This window comes from Hyla sarda (genome assembly GCF_029499605.1).
Source record: "Hyla sarda isolate aHylSar1 chromosome 1 unlocalized genomic scaffold, aHylSar1.hap1 SUPER_1_unloc_14, whole genome shotgun sequence".
NCBI classification, from domain to species: Eukaryota; Metazoa; Chordata; class Amphibia; order Anura; family Hylidae; genus Hyla; species Hyla sarda.
In genome coordinates, this window is record NW_026607575.1 from 243,560 (window position 1) to 266,291 (window position 22,732).

The 22,732-nt window shown below is 42.1% G+C and overlaps 1 protein-coding gene across 1 annotated transcript in view; it reads left to right on the top strand.

The window, feature by feature from the left end:
- LOC130297988 (zinc finger protein ZFP2-like) overlaps positions 1-18,584 on the top strand; it is a 23,281-nt gene extending 4,697 nt beyond the window's left edge. The window contains exons 2-9 of the mRNA XM_056550862.1: positions 9,023-9,250; positions 9,637-9,816; positions 9,993-10,119; positions 10,214-10,305; positions 10,949-11,027; positions 11,135-11,226; positions 11,356-11,464; positions 16,456-18,584. Of these exons, the coding sequence (XP_056406837.1) occupies positions 9,155-9,250; positions 9,637-9,816; positions 9,993-10,119; positions 10,214-10,305; positions 10,949-11,027; positions 11,135-11,226; positions 11,356-11,464; positions 16,456-17,768 (2,088 nt within the window). The 5' untranslated portion in view covers positions 9,023-9,154 and the 3' untranslated portion in view covers positions 17,769-18,584. The remainder of the gene's footprint in view (positions 1-9,022; positions 9,251-9,636; positions 9,817-9,992; positions 10,120-10,213; positions 10,306-10,948; positions 11,028-11,134; positions 11,227-11,355; positions 11,465-16,455) is intronic.
- The last annotated feature ends 4,148 nt before the right edge of the window (positions 18,585-22,732 follow it).

Sequence of the window (22,732 nt, forward strand, 5' to 3'; positions counted from 1 at the left end):
TAATAAGTGAGGATGTGTATGTGATATATGATGTGATCCCTGTATGATATATATATATAATAAGTGAGGATGTGTATGTGATATATGACGTGATCCCTGTATGATATATATAATAAGTGAGGATGTGTATGTGATATATGACGTGATCCCTGTATGATATATAATAAGTGAGGATGTGTATGTGATATATGATGTGACCCCTGTATGATATATATATAAGTGAGGATGTGTATGTGATATATGATGTGATCCCTGTATGATATATATAATAAGTGAGGATGTGTATGTGATGTATGATATATATATATATAATAAGTGAGGATGTGTATGTGATATATGATGTGGTCCCTGTATGATATATATATAAGTGAGGATGTGTATGTGATATATGATGTGACCCCTGTATGATATATATATATATATAATAAGTGAGGATGTGTATGTGATATATGATGTGGTCCCTGTATGATATATATAATAAGTGAGGATGTGTATGTGATATATGATGTGATCCCTGTATGATATATATAATAAGTGAGGATGTGTATGTGATATATGATGTGACCCCTGTATGATATATATAATAAGTGAGGATGTGTATGTGATATATGATGTGATCCCTGTATGATATATATAATAAGTGAGGATGTGTATGTGATATATGATGTGATCCCTGTATGATATATATATATATATAATAAGTGAGGATGTGTATGTGATATATGATGTGATCCCTGTATGATATATATAATAAGTGAGGATGTGTATGTGATATATGATGTGACCCCTGTATGCTATATATAATAAGTGAGGATGTGTATGTGATATATGATGTGATCCCTGTATGATATATATAATAAGTGAGGATGTGTATGTGATATATGATGTGATCCCTGTATGATATATATATATAATAAGTGAGGATGTGTATGTGATATATGATGTGATCCCTGTATGATATATATATATATATAATAAGTGAGGATGTGTATGTGATATATGATGTGATCCCTGTATGATATATATAATAAGTGAGAATGTGTATGTGATATATGATGTGATCCCTGTATGATATATATATATAATAAGTGAGGATGTGTATGTGATATATGATGTGAACCCTGTATGATATATATATATATATATATAATAAGTGAGGATGTGTATGTGATATATGATGTGATCCCTGTATGATATATATAATAAGTGAGGATGTATATGTGATATATGATGTGATCCCTGTATGATATGTATAATAAGTGAGGATGTGTATGTGATATATGATGTGATCCCTGTATGATATATATATAATAAGTGAGGATGTGTATGTGATATATGATGTGATCCCTGTATGATATATATAATAAGTGAGGATGTGTATGTGATATATGATGGGACCCCTGTATGATATATATAATAAGTGAGGATGTGTATGTGATATATGATGTGATCCCTGTATGATATATATATATATATAATAAGTGAGGATGTGTATGTGATATATGATGTGATCCCTGTATGATATATATATAAGTGAGGATGTGTATGTGATATATGATGTGACCCCTGTATGATATATATATAAGTGAGGATGTGTATGTGATATATGATGTGATCCCTGTATGATATATATATATATAATAAGTGAGGATGTGTATGTGATATATGATGTGATCCCTGTATGATATATATATATATATAAGTGAGGATGTGTATGTGATATATGATGTGGTCCCGGTATGATATATATATAAGTGAGGATGTGTATGTGATATATGATGTGACCCCTGTATGATATATATATATATAATAAGTGAGGATGTGTATGTGATATATGATGTGGTCCCTGTATGATATATATAATAAGTGAGGATGTGTATGTGATATATGATGTGATCCCTGTATGATATATATAATAAGTGAGGATGTGTATGTGATATATGATGTGATCCCTGTATGATATATATAATAAGTGAGGATGTGTATGTGATATATGATGTGATCCCTGTATGATATATATATAATAAGTGAGGATGTGTATGTGATATATGATGTGATCCCTGTATGATATATATATAAGTGAGGATGTGTATGTGATATATGATGTGGTCCCTGTATGATATATATAATAAGTGAGGATGTGTATGTGATATATGATGTGACCCCTGTATGATATATATATAAGTGAGGATGTGTATGTGATATATGATGTGACCTCTGTATGATATATAATAAGTGAGGATGTGTATGTGATATATGATGTGACCCCTGTATGATATATATATAATAAGTGAGGATGTGTATGTAACATATGATGTGATCCCTGTATGATATATATAATAAGTGAGGATGTGTATGTGATATATGATGTGATCCCTGTATGATATATATATAATAAGTGAGGATGTGTATGTGATATATGATGTGACCCCTGTATGATATATATATATATAATAAGTGAAGATGTGTATGTGATGTGATCCCTGTATGATATATATATAATAAGTGAGGATGTGTATGTGATATATGATGTGATCCCTGTATGATATATATATAATAAGTGAGGATGTGTATGTGATATATGATGTGATCCCTGTATGATATATATATAATAAGTGAGGATGTGTATGTGATATATGATATGACCCCTGTATGATATATATATATAATAAGTGAGGATGTGTATGTGATATATGATGTGATCCCTGTATGATATATATAATAAGTGAGGATGTGTATGTGATATATGATGTGATCCCTGTATGATATATATAATAAGTGAGGATGTGTATGTGATATATGATGTGATCCCTGTATGATATATATAATAAGTGAGGATGTGTATGTGATATATGATGTGATCCCTGTATGATATATATAATAAGTGAGGATGTGTATGTGATATATGATGTGATCCCTGTATGATATATATAATAAGTGAGGATGTGTATGTGATATATGATGTGATCCCTGTATGATATATATAATAAGTGAGGATGTGTATGTGATATATGATGTGACCCCTCTATGATATCTATGTATAAATATATATATATGTATATGTCAGCCACCAAATGTACAAGTTCTCCCCCTTATAAAGATGAGGCTGTAATTTTCATCAGAGGTTATAACCTCCACTATGAGAGAATGAGAAAAAAAAATCCATAAAATCACATTGTCTGATTTTTTAGGTATTTATTTGCAAATTATGGTGGAAAATAAGTATTTGCTCAAAAATATTAAGGGAACACTTACACAACACAACGTAACTCCAAGTCACTGTCCACTCAGGAAGAACACTGAATGACAGTCAATTTCACATGGAACAGACAACAGGTGGAAATTATATTATAGGCAATTAGCAAGACACCCCCCAAATAAAGGAGTTGTTCTGCAGGTGGTGACCACAGACCACTTCTCAGTTCCTATGCTTCCTGGCTGATGTTTTGGTCACTTTTGAATGCTAGCGGTGCTTTCACTCTAGTGATATGAGACTGAGTCTACAACCCACACAAGTGGCTCAGGTAGTGCAGCTTATCCAGGATGGCACATCAATGCGAGCTGTGACAAGAAGGTTTGCTGTGTCTGTCAGCGTAGTGTCCAGAGCATGGAGGCGCTATCAGGAGACAGGCCAGTAATCAGGAGATGTGGAGGAGGCCGTAGGAGGGCAACAACCCAGCAGTAGGACCGCTACCTTCGCCTTTGTGCAAGGAGGAGCACTGCCAGAGCCCTGCAAAATGACCTCCCGCAGGCCAAAAATGTGCATGTGTCCACTCAAATGGTCAGAAACAGACTTCATGTGGGTGGTATGAGGGCCCGACGTCCACAGGTTGGGGTTGTGCTTACAGCCCAACACTGTGCAGGACGTTTGGCATTTGCCAGAGAACACTGCCACTGGCGCCCTGTGCTCTTCACAGATGAAAGCAGGTTCTCACTGAGCACATGTGACAGACGTGACAGAATCTGGAGACACCGTGGAGAACAGTCTGCTGCTTGCAACATCCTCCAGTATTACCGGTTTGGCGGTGGGTCAGTAAGGTAAGGGTGTGGGATGGCATTTCTTTGGGGGGGCTGCAAAGCCCTCCATGTGCTTGCTAGAGGTAGCCTGACTGCCATTAGACACTGAGATGAGATACCCAGACCCCTTATGAGACCATATGCTGGTGCGGTTGGGTTCCTCCTTATGCAAGACAATGCTAGACCTCATGTGGCTGGAGTGTGGATTTTGGATTTTTTTCTCACTCTCTCATAGTTGAGGTTATAATCTGTGATGTATTTGACAGCCTCTCATCTTTATAAGTGGAAGAACTTGCACAATTGGTGGCTGACTAAAAACTTTTTCCCCCCAGTGTATGTGTGTATGTAAATGTGTGTGTGTGTGTGTGTGTTCCAGCATCACTTCCAAACGGCTAAAGATATTGACATGGGACTTGGTCACATGTTACTTATATGTCAATTACAAACATAGGATAGGTAATTTAACCCTTACCCACCCCCATTTGCGAGAGTCAGGGTTTTTGTTTAAAGTCCTATACAAGTCTATGAGAAAGTGGGAAATATGACTTACCGATAATTCAGTTTTCATGAGTCCATCACAACAGCAGCACATGAGATTGCTCCCCCTATCTGCATAGGAGCAGGAAGCACAAGAGAGGTTAAAAAGGCCTTTCCCTCTATACTCCCTCAGTGTTTATAAATTACTAAGAGAGCAGTGTTAATATACATGTACAAATACACATTAATAATAAGGGTGGGAATAAATAGGCACTATCGTGATGGACTCATGAAAACTGAATTATCGGTAAGTCATAATTCCCACTTTTCACATCGTCCAGTCACGACAGCACCACATGAGACATACCAGATAAGTGTAGATTTAGGGAGGGACCACAGCCTGCAGCACCTTCCGGTCGGAACCAAGGTCCTGAGAGGAGGCTACATCCAGCTTATAATTTTTGAATAAAGTGTGCGGAGAAGACAAAGTTGCCGCTCTGCATATATGTTCAAGAGAGGCCGAAGCTCTCTCAGCCTAGGAGACTGAAACAGCCCTAGTGGAATGAGCTTTGATGCCTCCGGAACTTCTTGACCCGAAGTAGTATAGGAATGACTGATAGCTGACTTAATCCATCTGGAAATTTCGTTTTTCGATGCTTTCTTTCCTCTGTTTGGTCCTTGATACTAAATAAAGAAGCTAGAATCTTTTCTCCAGGTTCTAGTGATCTCTAGATAGTGTAAGACCACTCTCTGACATCCAGCTTATGGAATTCTTACTGTTTTTGGGACTGGCACAGAAAGAGGGAAGAATTATGTCTTGGGATCTATGAAAATTGGATACAACTTTCGGGAGGAAAGCAGGATTATGTTTTCAAATAATCCTATCTTCGAGTACAATAAGGCAAGGATTGGATTTCACTTACTCTTCTGGCAGATGTTATTGCCCCAAGAAACATGGGTTTTCCAGGTAAGGAACCTGATGGCTGATTCTGACAGGCTCAGAAGGTTCTTTAATTAAGGATGATAATAAAATATTTAAATCCCAAGGGTAAGAAAGATTAGAAATTTTTGGTCTTATTCTGGAAATTGCTGAAAAAAACAGTTTGACCCATTTGTGTTCATCAATGCTAACATCAAAGAAACAGCCAAGGGCTGCCGCCTGGACCTTTAGTATACTCAGAGGTAAACCTAGGTCAAAACCATCCTTCGGGACGTCTAATATTCAGAGGTGTGTGTCTTGTTCCCCCCTGGTGGTTTGATGAAGGCCACTGCTGTAGTGTCGACCGAGTAGACTTTTACATGTAGACCCCCCCCCCCCCACTATATTTTTTAAAGCTTTGAATATCGCTTTTAGTTCTTGATAGTTTAATGGAACAGGTCCTGTTTTCTTGGGACCATGAACCCTGCAGATGAAGATCTTCCACTACGGCTTCCCAGCCCCATAGACTGGCATCTGTTATTATAGAAATAGATGGAAGAGGGATCCATGGCAAACCTATCAGAAGATTTTCCTTCTTTAGCCACCAGATTTCTTTACAAAAGGAGGGATCCTCATCTTTTTTTTCTAGGGATAACTAAGAGCGATCTCAGATCTTCAGTATATGTGACTGAAGAGGTCTGGAGTGACTCTGGCACCAGGGAACAGCCGGAATGCAGGAAGTCATGGACCCCAGTAGGGACATGGCTTCCCTTAGGGTGACAGATTTGGTTCTCAACACCTTTTTTTTTTTTTTTTTTTTATCTTTCGCTGAATAGATGACACTTTTTCTCCTGGAAGAAAGTTTTTTTTTTTTTTTTTTTAACCTCTGAATTCAGGATCATGACTAGGAATCTCTTGGTTCTTGATGGGGAGAGGTCGGATTTCTGAAAGTTTACTATCCAGCCTAGGTTTTGCAAACATGACACTGTCCTCTAGACATGTAAAGACAGTATGTGATGAGAATTTGCAGTGATCAAAAGATCGTCTAGGTAGGGAATGATCGTGATCCCTTCTAGTCTTAGGAAGGCTACAACCTCTACCATGACCTTTGTGAATATCCTTGGAGCTGAGGATATTCCAAAGGGTAGATCTTTGAATTGGAAATGATAAACCTTCTTGTTTAACCGGACTGAAAACCTGAGGTATTTTTGGTGAGGCTTGTAGATTGAAATATGGAAGTAGGTGTATTTTAAAACGATAGTCGCCATCCAGGCGTCAATTTGGATTAATGGAATAGCAGATTTCAGAGTTTCCATTTTGAATCTTTTGTAAATAATGCATTTGTTGAGACCCTTCAAATTTATAATGGTTCTGAAGGAACCATTCGGCGTTGGGACTAGGAATAAGTTGAAGTAATGACCTAGGCCTAGTTCTTGTGGAGGAACTGGAATAATAGCCTCGAGGGATAAGAGATATTTTATACCTGAGCTGAGCCTCATGTTTGCATTTTCTGATCCTAGATCTGTAATGCGATATCTTTGAGGAGGAGGGAAGGCAAACTCGATTCTGAAGCCGAACTCCAGAGAGTTCAGAATAAATAGATTTTTTGAGATGTTCGCCCACTGGGGACAAAATCGAGTGAGTCTCCACCCCCCCACCTGAACACCTGAAGACCGTCATTGTTTTTTGGAAGCGGTGTTTGAGGGAGAGTTGAGCAAAAATTCTCTACTCTTACCTCCCTTTGGGTGACTCCATCTGCCTGTTTTTCCTTTCCCTTTGCATTGTTTGTTTTTGGGAAAGGAACGAAAATTACTTTTTTTGTTTTGGTAAATTTTTCTTCATCAAGAACCATTTTCTTATCCGCGCTTGTTTCAGAATTTTGTCTAAAAGTGGGCCAAATACGGAGTTACCCTGGAAAGGAATACCACAAAGCTTACTCTTTGAGGTAGAGTCCCCCTGCCAGTTTTCAAGCCATAAGGCTCATCTGACTGAGTTGCACAGAACAGCCGGCCTGGAGGACATTCTGACCGACTCAGACGTCAACTAAGAACGCTGTAGCTAGTTTTAACATAGGAACTGATGCTTAAATCTCTTCTCTAGAAGTTTTGCTGGAAAGGTGACTCTCCAGTTGTTCGAGCCAGACAAACAAAGACATTGCTACAGTAGTAGCCACGATATTGGGATTAATCTGAGCAGAAGAAGAGTCCCATAATTTTTTTTTAACAACCCGTCCATCTTATGGTCTATAGGGTCTTTAAGTTGATAACTATACTCATAGGGTAAAGATGTCTTTTTTACCACTTTAGACACTTGCATGTCAACTTTTGGAATTTCATTCCATAACTTGGTATCTTCCTCATTAAAAGGAAATCTAGAACGAAATTCCTTGGAAAGTAACAGCCTTTTCTCAGGTTCTTTCCAATCTTCAAGAATCAAATCTTTAATGCTGTCATGAACCGTGAACACCTGTTGTTTTTTAGGTTTCAAACCCGCAAACATGCGGTCTTGGACCGAAGTAGGTTCAGCAGTTTCAGGAATGTTCATTGCATTTCTAATAGCATTAAGTAAAATTTCAGTGTCCTCAGAGGAGAAATAATATCTCAGAATCAGAGTTTACTAAGATAGTGGTGTTTCGTCTTTTTAACAAAGGAGGATCCGAAAAAGAAGGAAGAGCCGACATATGGAAAGGATACACCGGTGGAGATGGATCAATTATCTGAGCTTTTGGCAGAGCATTAGCAAATATAGATTTAATAATAGAGCGAAGTTCCTCAAAATAAGACGGGGATTCCTGCTGAATTAATTTATCCATAAATGCTTTACATAGGGGCTTAAAGGAGATGTCCGGTGCTCACTTTTCTTATTTTATCCGTTGCGGGCTGAAAAATAAAAGAAAAACATTTTTCTCTTACCTGCCTAGGCTCCCCCGGTGCTTCAGTACAGGTGTTCGGTCCCCGGGCTGTATTCTTCTTACTTCCTGTTAGCCCGGCACGTCACATGGAGCTTCAACCTATCACCGGCCGCAGTGATGTCCCGCCTCGGCCAGTGATAGGCTGAAGCTCCGTGTGACGTGCCGGGCTAACAGGAAGTAAGAAGAATACAGCCCGGAGACCGAACACCTGTACCGGAGCACCGGGGGAGTGTAGGCAGGCAAGAGAAAGCTTATTTTCTTTTTTTTTTTTTTGCAGCCCGGAACGGATACAATAAGAAAAGTGCGCATCGGACATCTCCTTTTAATACATCCTTCAAGCGATATAGTAGAACAAACCTCACATTTTCTAGGTTTAACTTTTTAGATTTTTTATCCTTAGTTTACTTTGGGGCCTCCTTGTCCCACCTGGGGACAGGATATGATCACAGGATATGAGGACGGGATATGAGGACAAGTACTCCCTCTATGTTGCTTTTCCTCCCCCACAAGGGTTAGGTAGGTAAAACTGGGCAATGCCGGGTACTCCAATAGTATATAATAAACAAGGATGTGTATGTGACATGATTTAGAGCCCCTCCTTCTCTAATAAAGGCCCCACAGGACTATCCCCCTCCAGCTGATCGAGTTGTCTCCTCTTCCTCCTCCAGCTGATCGAGTTGTCTCCTCTTCCCCTCCAGCTTATCCAGTTGTCTCCTCTTCCCCTCCAGCTGATCCAGTTGTCTCCTCTACCCCTCCAGCTGATCCGGTTATCTCAGCTGATCCAGTTATTGCCACTTCCCCTCCAGCTGATCCAGTTGTCTCCTCTTCTCATGAATGACCCCCCAAGGATGGACAAGGACAGGAATGAGGTGGCTGAGAGAATATTACACTTCACCTTGGAGATCCTCCACCTGCTGACTGGAGAGGTGAGGTGACCCATCTACATTTCCACCATTGTTGTCCCCCAATCTATATATCCAACCTTGTTGTACCCACATTTACACCATTGTTGTCCCCCCATCTACATTTACACCATTGTTGTCCCCCCATCTACATTTACACCATTGTCGTCCCCCCATCTACATTTACACCATTGTCTTCCCCCCATCTACATTTACACCATTTGTTGTCCCCATCTTTGGAGCCGCTCTATGTTTATAAATGTCTCTTTGTAGGTGAGGTCTCCAGAACTGACCCCACACCAGTATTCCAGATGTGCTCACTAGAGCTCTATACTGGGGGCACAATCTCCTCTTTGTAGTGAGGGAGGAATACTGGGGTCAGTCCCCTCATTGTCTCTCTCCATACACAGGATTACACCATAGTGAAGAAGACATGGGGGGAGTGTGTGGCCCCCAGCAGCCATCTCCATGAGTCAGGAGGACCGAGCAGGGCCCGGGGCCCCATCAAGGAGCCTCCACTTCACTCATTGATAAATGAGCAGAAGATCCTAGAACTCACCCACAGGATCACTGAGCTGCTGACTGGAGAGGTGACACTGCTGGGACATTATACAGTAATGGAGGGGTCTGGTGATGACTTGAGAGGTGACACTGCTGGGACATTATACAGTAATGGAGTGGTCTGGTGATGACTGGAGAGGTGACACTGCTGGGACATTATATAGTAATGGAGGGGTCTGGTGATGACGGTATCATTGTGTGTCAGGTTCCTATAAGGTGTCAGGATGTGGCGGTCTATTTCTCCATGGAGGAGTGGGAGTATGTAGAAGGACACAAGGATCTGTACCAGGACATAGTCATGATGGAGGATCACCGGCCCTTCACGTCACAAGGTAAGAGACATGTATATATATATCACTCTCACTACCTGGTAACATAGAAATCTATCCAGCACTGATGTATTCATTCCCTGTGTGTTCCCTACAGATGGAGTCATTGATAGAAATCCACCCGAGAGGTGTCCCCGTCCTCTGTATTCCCAGGACTGTCCAGAGGGAAATGTCCCAGAGATCAATCAGGTAGATAGTGTTAAAGTTTCCCTAGTATGACTACAAAGTGATTGAACCCATGATCATGGCATCATAGATCCCACCCTAATTAAAGGGGAACTCCATTTGACACAGCCCTCCCCCGCAATCTCTTGCCCGGTGCCTTGGCTCTGCTCATGCAAGAATAAATAAATAATTATGATCAAAATACCAAATCCTCAAACCAAAGTCGTAGTAATAAAATCACAGAACCACAATAAGATATAATAATAGACATGTCCCCCATCACTTCTCGGGTCACTTACCCCTTCTATAAAACATTGTGATGGAAAGGAAAGTGAAATAAAAGGGGGAGGGCGGGGCTTCTTCTAATCTTCCCACAGGTGACTGAGCTGGAGACACCACAGCCCAGTATATAAGGGAAATACTTTTCCCACCAATGGGCCTCCAGCCAATCAGAATGCTGTTGTTGGGCTGGAGCATTGCTGGGCAGAAGATCATGGTTACCGGGCAGAATCTGATCCTCCAATCAGAAGCAGGAATCCATCTCTCAGCAGAACAGCTGTTACCGGGCAGAATAACTGAGGAAAACAACCTGTGGAGATAAAGGCCCAGGTTATGGTGGAATTCGGAGCCCCTTTTATTTTGTTGTGGTTTTTTTTTTGGTCTTTAGGGTGAAGATCTGATGGATATTAAGGTTGAGGTTAAAGTTGAACCAGAAGAGGAGACGGATTTCTGGGCCGATCAGCAGTGTAAGGAGGGGGAGACTTTTATTGGTGGAGGGTCTCCTAGATACTACTACACCCATCATCTGATCATCACATGGAATAATCTATTCATCACTGTGTGTTCCCTACAGATGGAGTCATGGATAGAAATCCACCTGAGAGGTGTCCCCGCCCTCTGTATTCCCAGGACTGTCCAGAGGGAAATGTCCCAGAGAAGCATCAGGTAGATGAGGCTGATCCTATATCTCTATAGGGGAGTCCCGCAGTCATAGATGTGGGGATAGATTTTGGGTGTCTCTGTTGCTCCTCCTGTCTGCTGTATTGTAGTGAATTGTTCTATATGTCACATCAGGGGGGAGATCTGACTAATTATAAAGTGGAGGATGAAGAAGAGAGGATGAGGGGCCATCACCCGTGTATGAGGGAAGTGAAGGAGGAAATTCCAGGAGGTGTTACCCCAGGTATGTAATAATGCCAGGAGGTGTTACCCCAGGTATGTAATAATTCCAGGAGGTGTTACCCCAGGTATGTAATAATTCCAGGAGGTGTTACCCCAGGTATGTAATAATTCCAGGAGGTGTTACCCCAGGTATGTAATAATGCCAGGAGGTGTTACCCCTGGTATGTAATAATTCCAGGAGGTGTTACCCCAGGTATGTAATAATGCCAGGAGGTGTTACCCCTGGTATGTAATAATTCCAGGAGGTGTTACCCCAGGTATGTAATAATACATTTACAGAGGGAATTCTGAGGTTTCTTCAGTTGAGGCTACATTACCGTAACCCGGTGACAGTTCACAGTACAGTTGGATAATAATTCCGGGCTGTGATTCACTATTGCTCAGTAACGCAAACACCACGGGGGAGTCCTGATACCACAACTGGGTCACTCTGTGTTGTCCTGAGATCATGTGATCCGTATGTACCCTCAGAGAAGCCCCCAGAACCATGTGATCATTATGTCTCCTCAGAGAAGACACCAGAACCATGTGATCATTACGTCCCCTCAGAGAAGACACCAGAACCATGTGATCATTATGTCTCCTCAGAGAAGACACCAGAACCATGTGATCCTTATGTCCCTCAGAGAAGACACCAGAACCATGTGATCATTATGTCCCCACAGAGAAGACACCAGAACCATGTGATCATTATGTCCTCTCAGAGAAGACACCAGAACCATGTGATCATTATGTCCCCTCAGAGAAGCCCCCAGAACCATGTGATCATTATGTCCCCACAGAGAAGACACCAGAACCATGTGATCATTATGTCCTCTCAGAGAAGCCCCCAGAACCATGTGATCATTATGTCCCCTCAGAGAAGACACCAGAACCATGTGATCCTTATGTCCCCTCAGAGAAGACACCAGAACCATGTGATCATTATGTCCTCAGAGAAGACCCCAGAACCATGTGATCATTATGTCCCCTCAGAGAAGACACCAGAACCATGTGATCCTTATGTCCTCAGAGAAGACCCCAGAACCATGTGATCATTATGTCCTCAGAGAAGACACCAGAACCATGTGATCATTATGTCCTCAGAGAAGACACCAGAACCATGTGATCATTATGTCCCCTCAGAGAAGACACCAGAACCATGTAATCATTACGTCCTCTCAGAGAAGACACCAGAACCATGTGATCATTATGTCTCCTCAGAGAAGACACCAGAACCATGTGATCATTACGTCCCCTCAGAGAAGACACCAGAACCATGTAATCATTACGTCCTCTCAGAGAAGACACCAGAACCATGTGATCCTTATGTCCCTCAGAGAAGACACCAGAACCATGTGATCATTATGTCCCCACAGAGAAGACACCAGAACCATGTGATCATTATGTCCTCTCAGAGAAGACACCAGAACCATGTGATCATTATGTCCCCTCAGAGAAGCCCCCAGAACCATGTGATCATTATGTCCCCACAGAGAAGACACCAGAACCATGTGATCATTATGTCCTCTCAGAGAAGCCCCCAGAACCATGTGATCATTATGTCCCCTCAGAGAAGACACCAGAACCATGTGATCCTTATGTCCCCTCAGAGAAGACACCAGAACCATGTGATCATTATGTCCTCAGAGAAGACCCCAGAACCATGTGATCATTATATCCCCTCAGAGAAGACACCAGAACCATGTGATCATTATGTCCTCAGAGAAGACCCCAGAACCATGTGATCATTATGTCCTCAGAGAAGACACCAGAACCATGTGATCATTATGTCCTCAGAGAAGACACCAGAACCATGTGATCATTATGTCCCCTCAGAGAAGACACCAGAACCATGTGATCATTATGTCTCCTCAGAGAAGACACCAGAACCATGTGATCATTATGTCCTCTCAGAGAAGACACCAGAACCATGTGATCCATATGTCCCCTCAGAGAAGACACCAGAACCATGTGATCATTATGTCCTCTCAGAGAAGACACCAGAACCATGTGATCATTATGTCCTCTCAGAGAAGACACCAGAACCATGTGATCATTATGTCTCCTCAGAGAAGACACCAGAACCATGTGATCATTATGTCTCCTCAGAGAAGACACCAGAACCATGTGATCATTATGTCCCCTCAGAGAAGACACCAGAACCATGTGATCATTATGTTCCCTCAGAGAAGACCCCCAGAACCATGTGATCATTATGTCCTCTCAGAGAAGACACCAGAACCATGTGATCATTATGTCTCCTCAGAGAAGACACCAGAACCATGTGATCCTTATGTCCTCTCAGAGAAGACACCAGAACCATGTGATCATTATGTTCCCTCAGAGAAGACACCAGAACCATGTGATCATTATGTCCCCTCAGAGAAGACACCAGAACCATGTGATCATTATGTCCCCTCAGAGAAGACACCAGAACCATGTGATCCTTATGTCTCCTCAGAGAAGACACCAGAACCATGTGATCATTATGTCTCCTCAGAGAAGACACCAGAACCATGTGATCATTATGTCCCCTCAGAGAAGACACCAGAACCATGTGATCCTTATGTCCCCTCAGAGAAGACCCCAGAACCATGTGATCCTTATGTCCCCTCAGAGAAGACACCAGAACCATGTGATCATTATGTCCTCTCAGAGAAGACACCAGAACCATGTGATCCTTATGTCCCCTCAGAGAAGACACCAGAACCATGTGATCATTATGTCCCCTCAGAGAAGACATCACTCACCTCTGGTCCATGTGAACTCAGAACATAAACTGATTTATTTATTGAGGTAAATCGGCAGTTTTCATGTCCCCTCCACAAGACATGAGGTAATCAACAGTTTCAAATCCCCCCTCATTCAAGACAAGTCACATGACATTACACATTCCATTGTCCTTATAAGGCTTTTTAGGTAAACAACAGGAAGTGTTTGTCTGTTGCCGGGCAGATTCTCCTCGGGATGGTGGGTACACACAGTTATGGCACAACCATGGTACATGCTCTCCTGATGCCATGTTACAGGAAGATTTATCGCGGCTGCTGTAGGTTAACATTTTTTTTTCCCTTTAATTTGTGTGGTGGTGATGTATACATGCAGGTCATGTGATGAATATGGTTCCGGCAGCCATATTTTTTTTTTTCAGTCCTCCGCTGTGTATGTGCTCCCTGTCCATGGCCAGATTGTAAGACAGGTCTGAGAACGTTTAGAATCCATCACCGCTGCATTAAACTTATTACAAATCTGTGTATAACAACTCAACCTGATTTCTTGTGTAAACCAAAAATCCAAAGAAAAGTCGTAAATTTAACACTGATAAATTAACCCATTTTTACACCCAAACTAGCAGGTAAATCTTCGATAAATTCCATCCCAAGTGTATATAATTTCCTTTTCTCCTGGATCTCACAGACTGGACACATCTGTAATTTCCCAATGGCTCCACCTTCCCTTACATAGCTCCCCCTGGTGGATCAGTCTTCCCTTACATAGCTCCTCCTGGTGGATCAGTCTTCCCTTACATAGCTCCTCCTGGTGGCTCAGTCTTCCCTTACATAGCTCCTCCTTGTGGCTCAGTCTTCCCTTACATATCTCCCCCTGGTGCCTCAGTCTCTCAGTCTCCCCTTACATAGCTCCTCCTGGTGGCTCAGTCTTCCCTTACATAGCTCCTCCTGGTGGATCAGTCTTCCCTTACATAGCTCCTCCTGGTGGATCAGTCTTCTCTTACATAGCTCCTCCTGGTGGATCAGTCTTCTCTTACATAGCTCCCCCTGGTGGATCAGTCTTCCCTTACATAGCTCCTCCTGGTGGCTCAGTCTTCCCTTACATTGCTGCTCCTGGTGGATCAGTCTTCTCTTACATAGCTCCTCCTGGTGGATCAGTCTTCTCTTACATAGCTCCTCCTGGTGGATCAGTCTTCTATTACATAGCTCCCCCTGGTGGATCAGTCTTCCTTTACATAGCTCCTCCTGGTGGCTCAGTCTTCCCTTACATAGCTCCCCCTGGTGGATCAGTCTTCCCTTACATAGCTCCTCCTGGTGGATCAGTCTTCCCTTACATAGCTCCCCCTGGTGGATCAGTCTTCCCTTACATAGCTCCTCCTGGTGGATCAGTCTTCCCTTACATAGCTCCCCCTGGTGTCTCAGTCTTCCCTTACATAGCTCCTCCTGGTGACTCAGTCTTCTCTTACATAGCTCCCCCTGGTGGCTCAGTCTTCTCTTACATAGCTCCTCCCGGTGGCTTAGTCTTCACTTACATAGCTCCCCCTGGTGGCTCAGTCTTTCCTTATATAGCTCCTCCTGGTGACTCAGTCTTCTCTTACATAGCTCCTCCTGGTGGATCAGTCTTCTCTTACATAGCTCCTCCTGGTGACTCAGTCTTCTCTTACATAGCTCCTCCCGGTGGCTTAGTCTTCACTTACATGGCTCCCCCTGGTGGCTCAGTCTTTCCTTACATAGCTCCTCCTGGTGGATCAGCCTTCTATTACATAGCTCCTCCTGGTGGCTCAGTCTTCTCTTACATAGCTCCTCCTGGTGGATCAGTCTTCTCTTACATAGCTCCCCCTGGTGGCTCAGTCTTTCCTTATATAGCTCCTCCTGGTGACTCAGTCTTCTCTTACATAGCTCCCCCTGGTGGCTCAGTCTTCTCTTACATAGCTCCTCCCGGTGGCTCAGCATTGCGTGGAAGGTATATACAGCTCCATAGTTTTTTAATTATAGACAGTCTGGGCATCATTAAAACCCTTCCACCCCCCCCCCCTCCCCTGTACAATGACCTCCAAACAGGTCCCCTCCAGTCTATTGTTTACTATGATCATGGGGGGGGGGGGGACATAGTCAGTGCCTGGAGTGATCCCAAAAAGAGGAAAGTTTTATAAAGGGAGATCATCTTCTCTTCTCTGTATTCTCTTCTGGGGTCAGGTGACCATCAAAACCTGCATCAAAACTTCATGTGTGCTTCCAACCTAATAATAATTTGTCCCATAATCCGTTTTTATCCCAACAGGAAATCCCAGTAAGAATTCTGAGGGAAACTTCATGTTATTCCTGAATGATAGAGGAGATGGAGAGATCATGGAGCGCTCCTCAGGAGAAGACCTCCTTACCCCTAATGTCCATCCATATCTATCATATAATAATCCCCCTGATCATGAGGAATCTTCTCCTGACCAACCACACATTTTTACCACCACAGAGCAGAAAGAGAGTGAAAGTCTTCAATGTGATGAATGTGGGAAACAGTTTACAAGAAGATCAGATCTTGTTATACACAGTGAAAGTCATACAGAAGAGAAGCCGTATGTGTGTTCAGTATCTGAGAAACCATATATAACCCAATCACATCTTCAGTTACATGAGAAGAGTCACACAGAAGAGAAGACATATTTATGTTTAGAATGTGGAAAATGTTTTGTAGATAGATCAAGTCTTGTCATGCATGAGATAATTCACGCAGACGAGAAGCCATATTCATGTTTGGAATGTGGAAAATGTTTTGGAGATAGATCAAGTCTTGTCATGCATGAAAAAAGTCACACAGGTGAGGAGCCATATACATGTTCAGAATGTGGGAAATATTTTGTAGGGAAAACAAGTCTTGCCCTACATGAGAGTAGTCACACTGGAATAAAGGCACATTCCTGTTCAGAATGTGGCAAATGTTTTACACGAAAATCACATCTTGTTAAACATGAGAAAATTCACACAGGAGAGAATCCATATCCATATTCATGTTCAGAATGTGGAAAGTGTTTCAAATGCAAATCCCATCTTCTATCTCATGCGAGAAGTCACCTAGGAGAGAAGCTTCATTCATGCTCAGAATGTGGGAAACGCTTTACAAGAAAAGCAGCTCTTGTTAAACACGAGAGAAGTCACACAGAAGAGAATTCATATTTATGTTTAGAATGTGGAAAATGTTTTATAACTAATGTAGAACTTATTAGACACAAGAGAAGTCACACAGGAGAGAAGCCATATTCTTGTTCAGAATGTGGGAAATGTTTTGCATATAAATCACGTCTTGATATACATGAGAAAGGTCACACTGAAGTGAAGCCGTATTCATGTTCAGAATGTGGGAAATGTTTCAAAGTCAAATCCAGTCTTCTTGCACATGCGAGAAGTCACACAGGAGAGAAGCCATATTCATGCTCAGAATGTGGGAAATGTTTTGCAAGTAAATCATATTGTGTTATGCATGAGAGAAGTCACACAGGAGAGAAGCCGCATTCTTGTTCAGAATGTGGGAGAAGTTTTATATGGAAATCCCAACTTGTTGCACATGAGAGTAGTCACACAGGAGAACGGCCACTTTGATGTTCTGTATGTAGAAAATGTTTTACAAGGAATTTAGGCTTGGAAACTCATCAGAGAATTCACAGAGGAGAAACCCCGACCCCCATTACTGTACCTGATGGGCCTGAATTGTGGCAGAACATGCACCAGAATAATGTTGTGTAGAATTAATTATACATTTATTGTAATGTTTATACCGGGAAGAATAGTTATGTCCCAAATGTTTGTCTTTACTATGTAATAATGACTAAAGCTGACGCTGCTCTTATCCTCCCGTGTATCAAATAGTCATCGATGTCACAAATACATTGTAACATCTGATAATACAACAAACGCCACATCCCCCCCCCCCCCCCCCCCCACAGGGAGTAGTGCCGATCAATTTATGGTCCTCAGCTGTATACACGGCCCTTACTCCACTTAAGAGGTGCCCCTTATAGCACTGGGTACTGCTAGTTACCCCTCACACTATGACAACCCCCTGATAGGTGACTGTGCCCTCTGGGGTATAATAAGGGGGTGTCCTCTGGTAGACCCACTATGGTGTCCGGTGGTGTTCACGCACCGCCTATAGTCCACACAGTGCGCAGAATAGCTTGACGTCACTTATTTGACTTAGACAGGATTTCTATTGTATATTTGTGTTTTTATGTTTGTTGTAAATGTTTTCAATACATCAAGATGTTTTTCCGGAGACACATTGTATCCAATTGATTTCCTTTAATGATCATATTACAGGGAATGTAGACAAGTTGTGGCCTTGTTTATTCTTTATCATTATTTATAATAATTATTTTCCACCGGAGCACCCCTTTAAAGGTGTACTTCCCCCCTCCCCCCTAGACATCTTATCCCCTATCCAAAGGATAGGGGATAAGATGTCTGATCGCGGGGGTCCCGCTGCTGGGGACCACCGCATTATTGAATGCGGCACCCACCTGTGTTCTCACCGGAACCGCTGGAGGGTCTGAGTCCCAACTCCGGGAACGGAAGTCCATGACGTCAGGACTCCGCCCCCTTTGTGACGTCACGCCCGTCCCCTCAATGCAAGTCTATTGGATGGGGCGTGATGGACCCTCCCATAGACTTGCATTGAGGGGACGGGCGTGACGTCACACGGGGCGGAGTCCTGACGTCACGGACTTCCGTTCCCGGGGTCGCAACTCAGACCCTCCAGCGGTTCCGGTGAGAACACAGGTGGGTGCCGCATTCAATAATGTGGGGGGACCCCCGCGATCAGACATCTTATCCCCTATCCTTTGGGAATCAGGTGTCAGCAGAGAGCGCTGTGGACAAGACAAAAAAGACATTCGAAAAGAGAAGAATTTCCTCTAGCATACAGCTGCTAAAAAGTACTGGAAGTGTAAAGATTTTTTTAATAGAAGTAATATACAAATCTTATGTAAAGTAGAAAAAGATAGTGGCAGTGGCTCCTAACGGTAAATAAACAAATGCAAAATATCTATTATAGGGGTCCCACGAATCGCAGACTATAGTGGTAGTCCATGTTCATACTGAATGTCTTGCGTTACAGTGGTGCCAGGACAGAAATATGCGAACTAAACAAAAATAGTAACAAAGAAAAGGGGTCCGGCAACTCGCGGTCTAGACGCTAGCTGCTAATAGGCTTGAAGTCTGTCCATGGGGCAGAGGTAAGTGCGAGAAGCTCAGGAGGCGATTAACCGGTTGATATCGTGCAAAAGCCGGACGAAGTGCTTTTGCACGAAATCAACCGGTTAATCGCCTCCTGAGCTTCCCGCACTTACCTCTGCCCCGTGGACGGACTTCAAGCCTATTAGCAGCTAGCGTCTAGACCGTGAGTTGCCGGACCCCTTTTCTTTGTTACTATTTTAATATACAAATCTGTTTAACTTTCTGGCACCAGTTGATTTAAAAAAAAAAAGTTTTCCATCGAAGTACCCCTTTAACGATAGCGCTGATGTCTGGCTTTAACCCCTCAGATGCTGTGGTCACTAATGGCTGACCAGATCAGCAGCAGCATGACCACTGAGATCCAATCAGCCAAGATGGCTGCCGGAGTTCTCCTTTGCTCTGGTCGTTTGCTCTGGTCTGAGCAGACCAGAGAAGAAGATCGCCAATAATACTGATCAGTGCTATGTCTATAACTGAACAGTATAAGCAATCTAATGATTTCTATTAACCCCTTGGGGACGGAGGGTTTTTCCGTTTTACACTTTCATTTTTTCCTCCTTACAATTTAAAAATCAAAAACCTTTTCAATTTTGCTCCTACAGACCCATATGACTGGCTATATTTATGCACCACCAATTCTACTTTGTAATGACATCAGTCACTTTACCCAAAAATCTACGGCAAAACCCCCCCAAAAAAAAATGTATACACTGAAAGCACAGAAGGAGCGGCGGCACCACTGGGACAAACGGAAGACCACGGTCTGCTAGGATAACTGCACACTGACTGAGTCCCGATGTATGGGGTGCGTAAAACAAAGTCACTAAGGCGAAACTGTGCAAGAAGGATAAAGAAAACGCACTCACCATCCCAGAGACATCAGATGACAGCTTTATTGGAAGGAACTGAAGACATCAGAGTGTGATGGACATACAGCGTTCCTGAGCGGCAAGAATTCAGGTGTGCGGGCGAGTGGAGCACAGGTGAGGGATGTGGGTGCTGGGGCGACGTACTCGTTTCACGTCATTGCTAATGCTTCATCCGACCTGAGCCAGAATGGGAAACCCTGGATTTATATACACGTGCACTAGTGCGGTGACCATTAGCAACAGACATAAATCAGCAAGTGAACTAAACAAAACAAAGCACAATGCTTCATTATGAGATTAAAAACAAATACAGGGAGGAAAACCAAAATCAAGACATGCAACAAAAAAGAGAAAAAACAACAACATTGCTTTATAAAAATTGAGAAAAATCACTACGCTCATTTAGTCCAAGAGCTCCTGTGGCATCCAGCCGGATGATCCACTTGGCCTCTTGCTGTAAGAGATATACATCGCGATCTATACCAGTTTTAGGAAAAACACGTTCAAGTCAGCAGGACTTCTGCCATGACATTCTTTCATATGGGAGATGAACTTCGTAACTCCCTTTTCTGTTCTACAAGAATGGAAATGCTCCTGTATCCGATGAAACAGGGGTCTTTTAGTTTTTCCTACATAAAATTTACCGCATGGGCAAACCATGCAGTAAACAACGTAGGTACTTCTACAAGTGATAAGTTGCTTGACATATCCCCCTATTCGGAAATTACGTTTACCTTAATTATGTTTGCAAAAAGAGCAACTCTTACAAGGAAAATTTCCGTGGGGGATAGTGTCCTGTAGCCAGTTGGCATACTTATGATGAACAAATTGTTTTCTCTTCTTTTTTATGTAATCACCTATTGTTCCTGTTTTTCTGAAAGTGATGACAGGTTTGGATTTAGCCACAGAGCCCAAATCAGTGTCATTTTCAATCATATACCAATGTTTGTATATAGAGTATCTAATGACCTGATTTAAGGGGGTGTTTCTAAATACAAATGAGAACCTTTTGGGTCTATTGTACCCCTTGTATCTCCTACTTTTGCTGATTAACAACGAGTTCCTGTCCAGATTCTTAGCCCTATCTAGGGCCACATCAATAATGGGACCAGGATAACCCCTTTGAAGTAGGCTAATGTCTTCTTGGCCATCCTAGAGAGCAGTGCTGTCTTCTCTAGTGTCAACCCATTCACCAAGCACATCAAGTTATATCTACGTTATATGGATGATGTGCTGGTGATATGGGATGGCACTGGAGAGGAATTTAATGCTTTTGTTGCTTTTCTTAACGAGCATAATGACGTCAATATGCACTTTACCAGTCAGTTTGGTGGAGATCATTTGAATTTCCTTGATGTTAGCATTGATGTCATTGACGGCTGTCTAGTGACATCTGGTTATAGAAAGGATATGGCTAAAAATTCCTTATTGCATTACGATAGCTCACATATAAGGCATGTGAAAAACTCTATCCTTTATAGGTTCGACTCAGAAGATGGTTCGACTCAGAAGAGTAAATAGCGATGTGACCATATTCTTACAACAAGCTGAAAATCTTAAGACCCGCCTACTTCAAAGGGGTTATCCTGGTCCCATTATTGATGCGGCCCTTGATAGGGCTAAGAATCTGGACAGGAACTCGTTGTTAATCAGCAAAAGTAGGAGATACAAGGAGTACAATAGACCCTAAAGGTTCTCATTTGTATTTAGAAACACCCCCTTAAATCAGGTCATTAGGAACTCTATATACAAACATTGGTATATGATTGAAAATGACACTGATTTGGGCTCTGTGGCTAAATCCAAACCTGTCATCACTTTCAGAAAAACAGGAACAATAGGTGATTATATAAAAAAGAAGAGAAAACAATTTGTTCATCATAAGTATGCCAACTGGCTACAGGACACTATCCCCCACGGAAATTTTCCTTGTAAGAGTTGCTCTTTTTGCAAACATAATTAAGGTAAACGTAATTTCCGAATAGGGGGATATGTCAAGCAACTTATCACTTGTAGAAGTACCTACGTTGTTTACTGCATGGTTTGCCCATGCGGTAAATTTTATGTAGGAAAAACTAAAAGACCCCTGTTTCATCGGATACAGGAGCATTTCCATTCTTGTAGAACAGAAAAGGGAGTTACGAAGTTCATCTCCCATATGAAAGAATGTCATGGCAGCAGTCCTGCTGACTTGAACGTGTTTTTCCTAAAACTGGTATAGATCGCGATGTATATCTCTTACAGCAAGAGGCCAAGTGGATCATCCGGCTGGATGCCACAGGAGCTCTTGGACTAAATGAGCGTAGTGATTTTTCTCAATTACTATAAAGCAATGTTGTTGTTTTTTTCTTTTTTGTCAACTTTTTTTGTTGCATGTCTTGATTTTGGTTTTCCTCCCTGTATTTGTTTTTAATCTCATAATGAAGCATTGTGCTTTGCTTTGTATAATACACTTGCTGATTT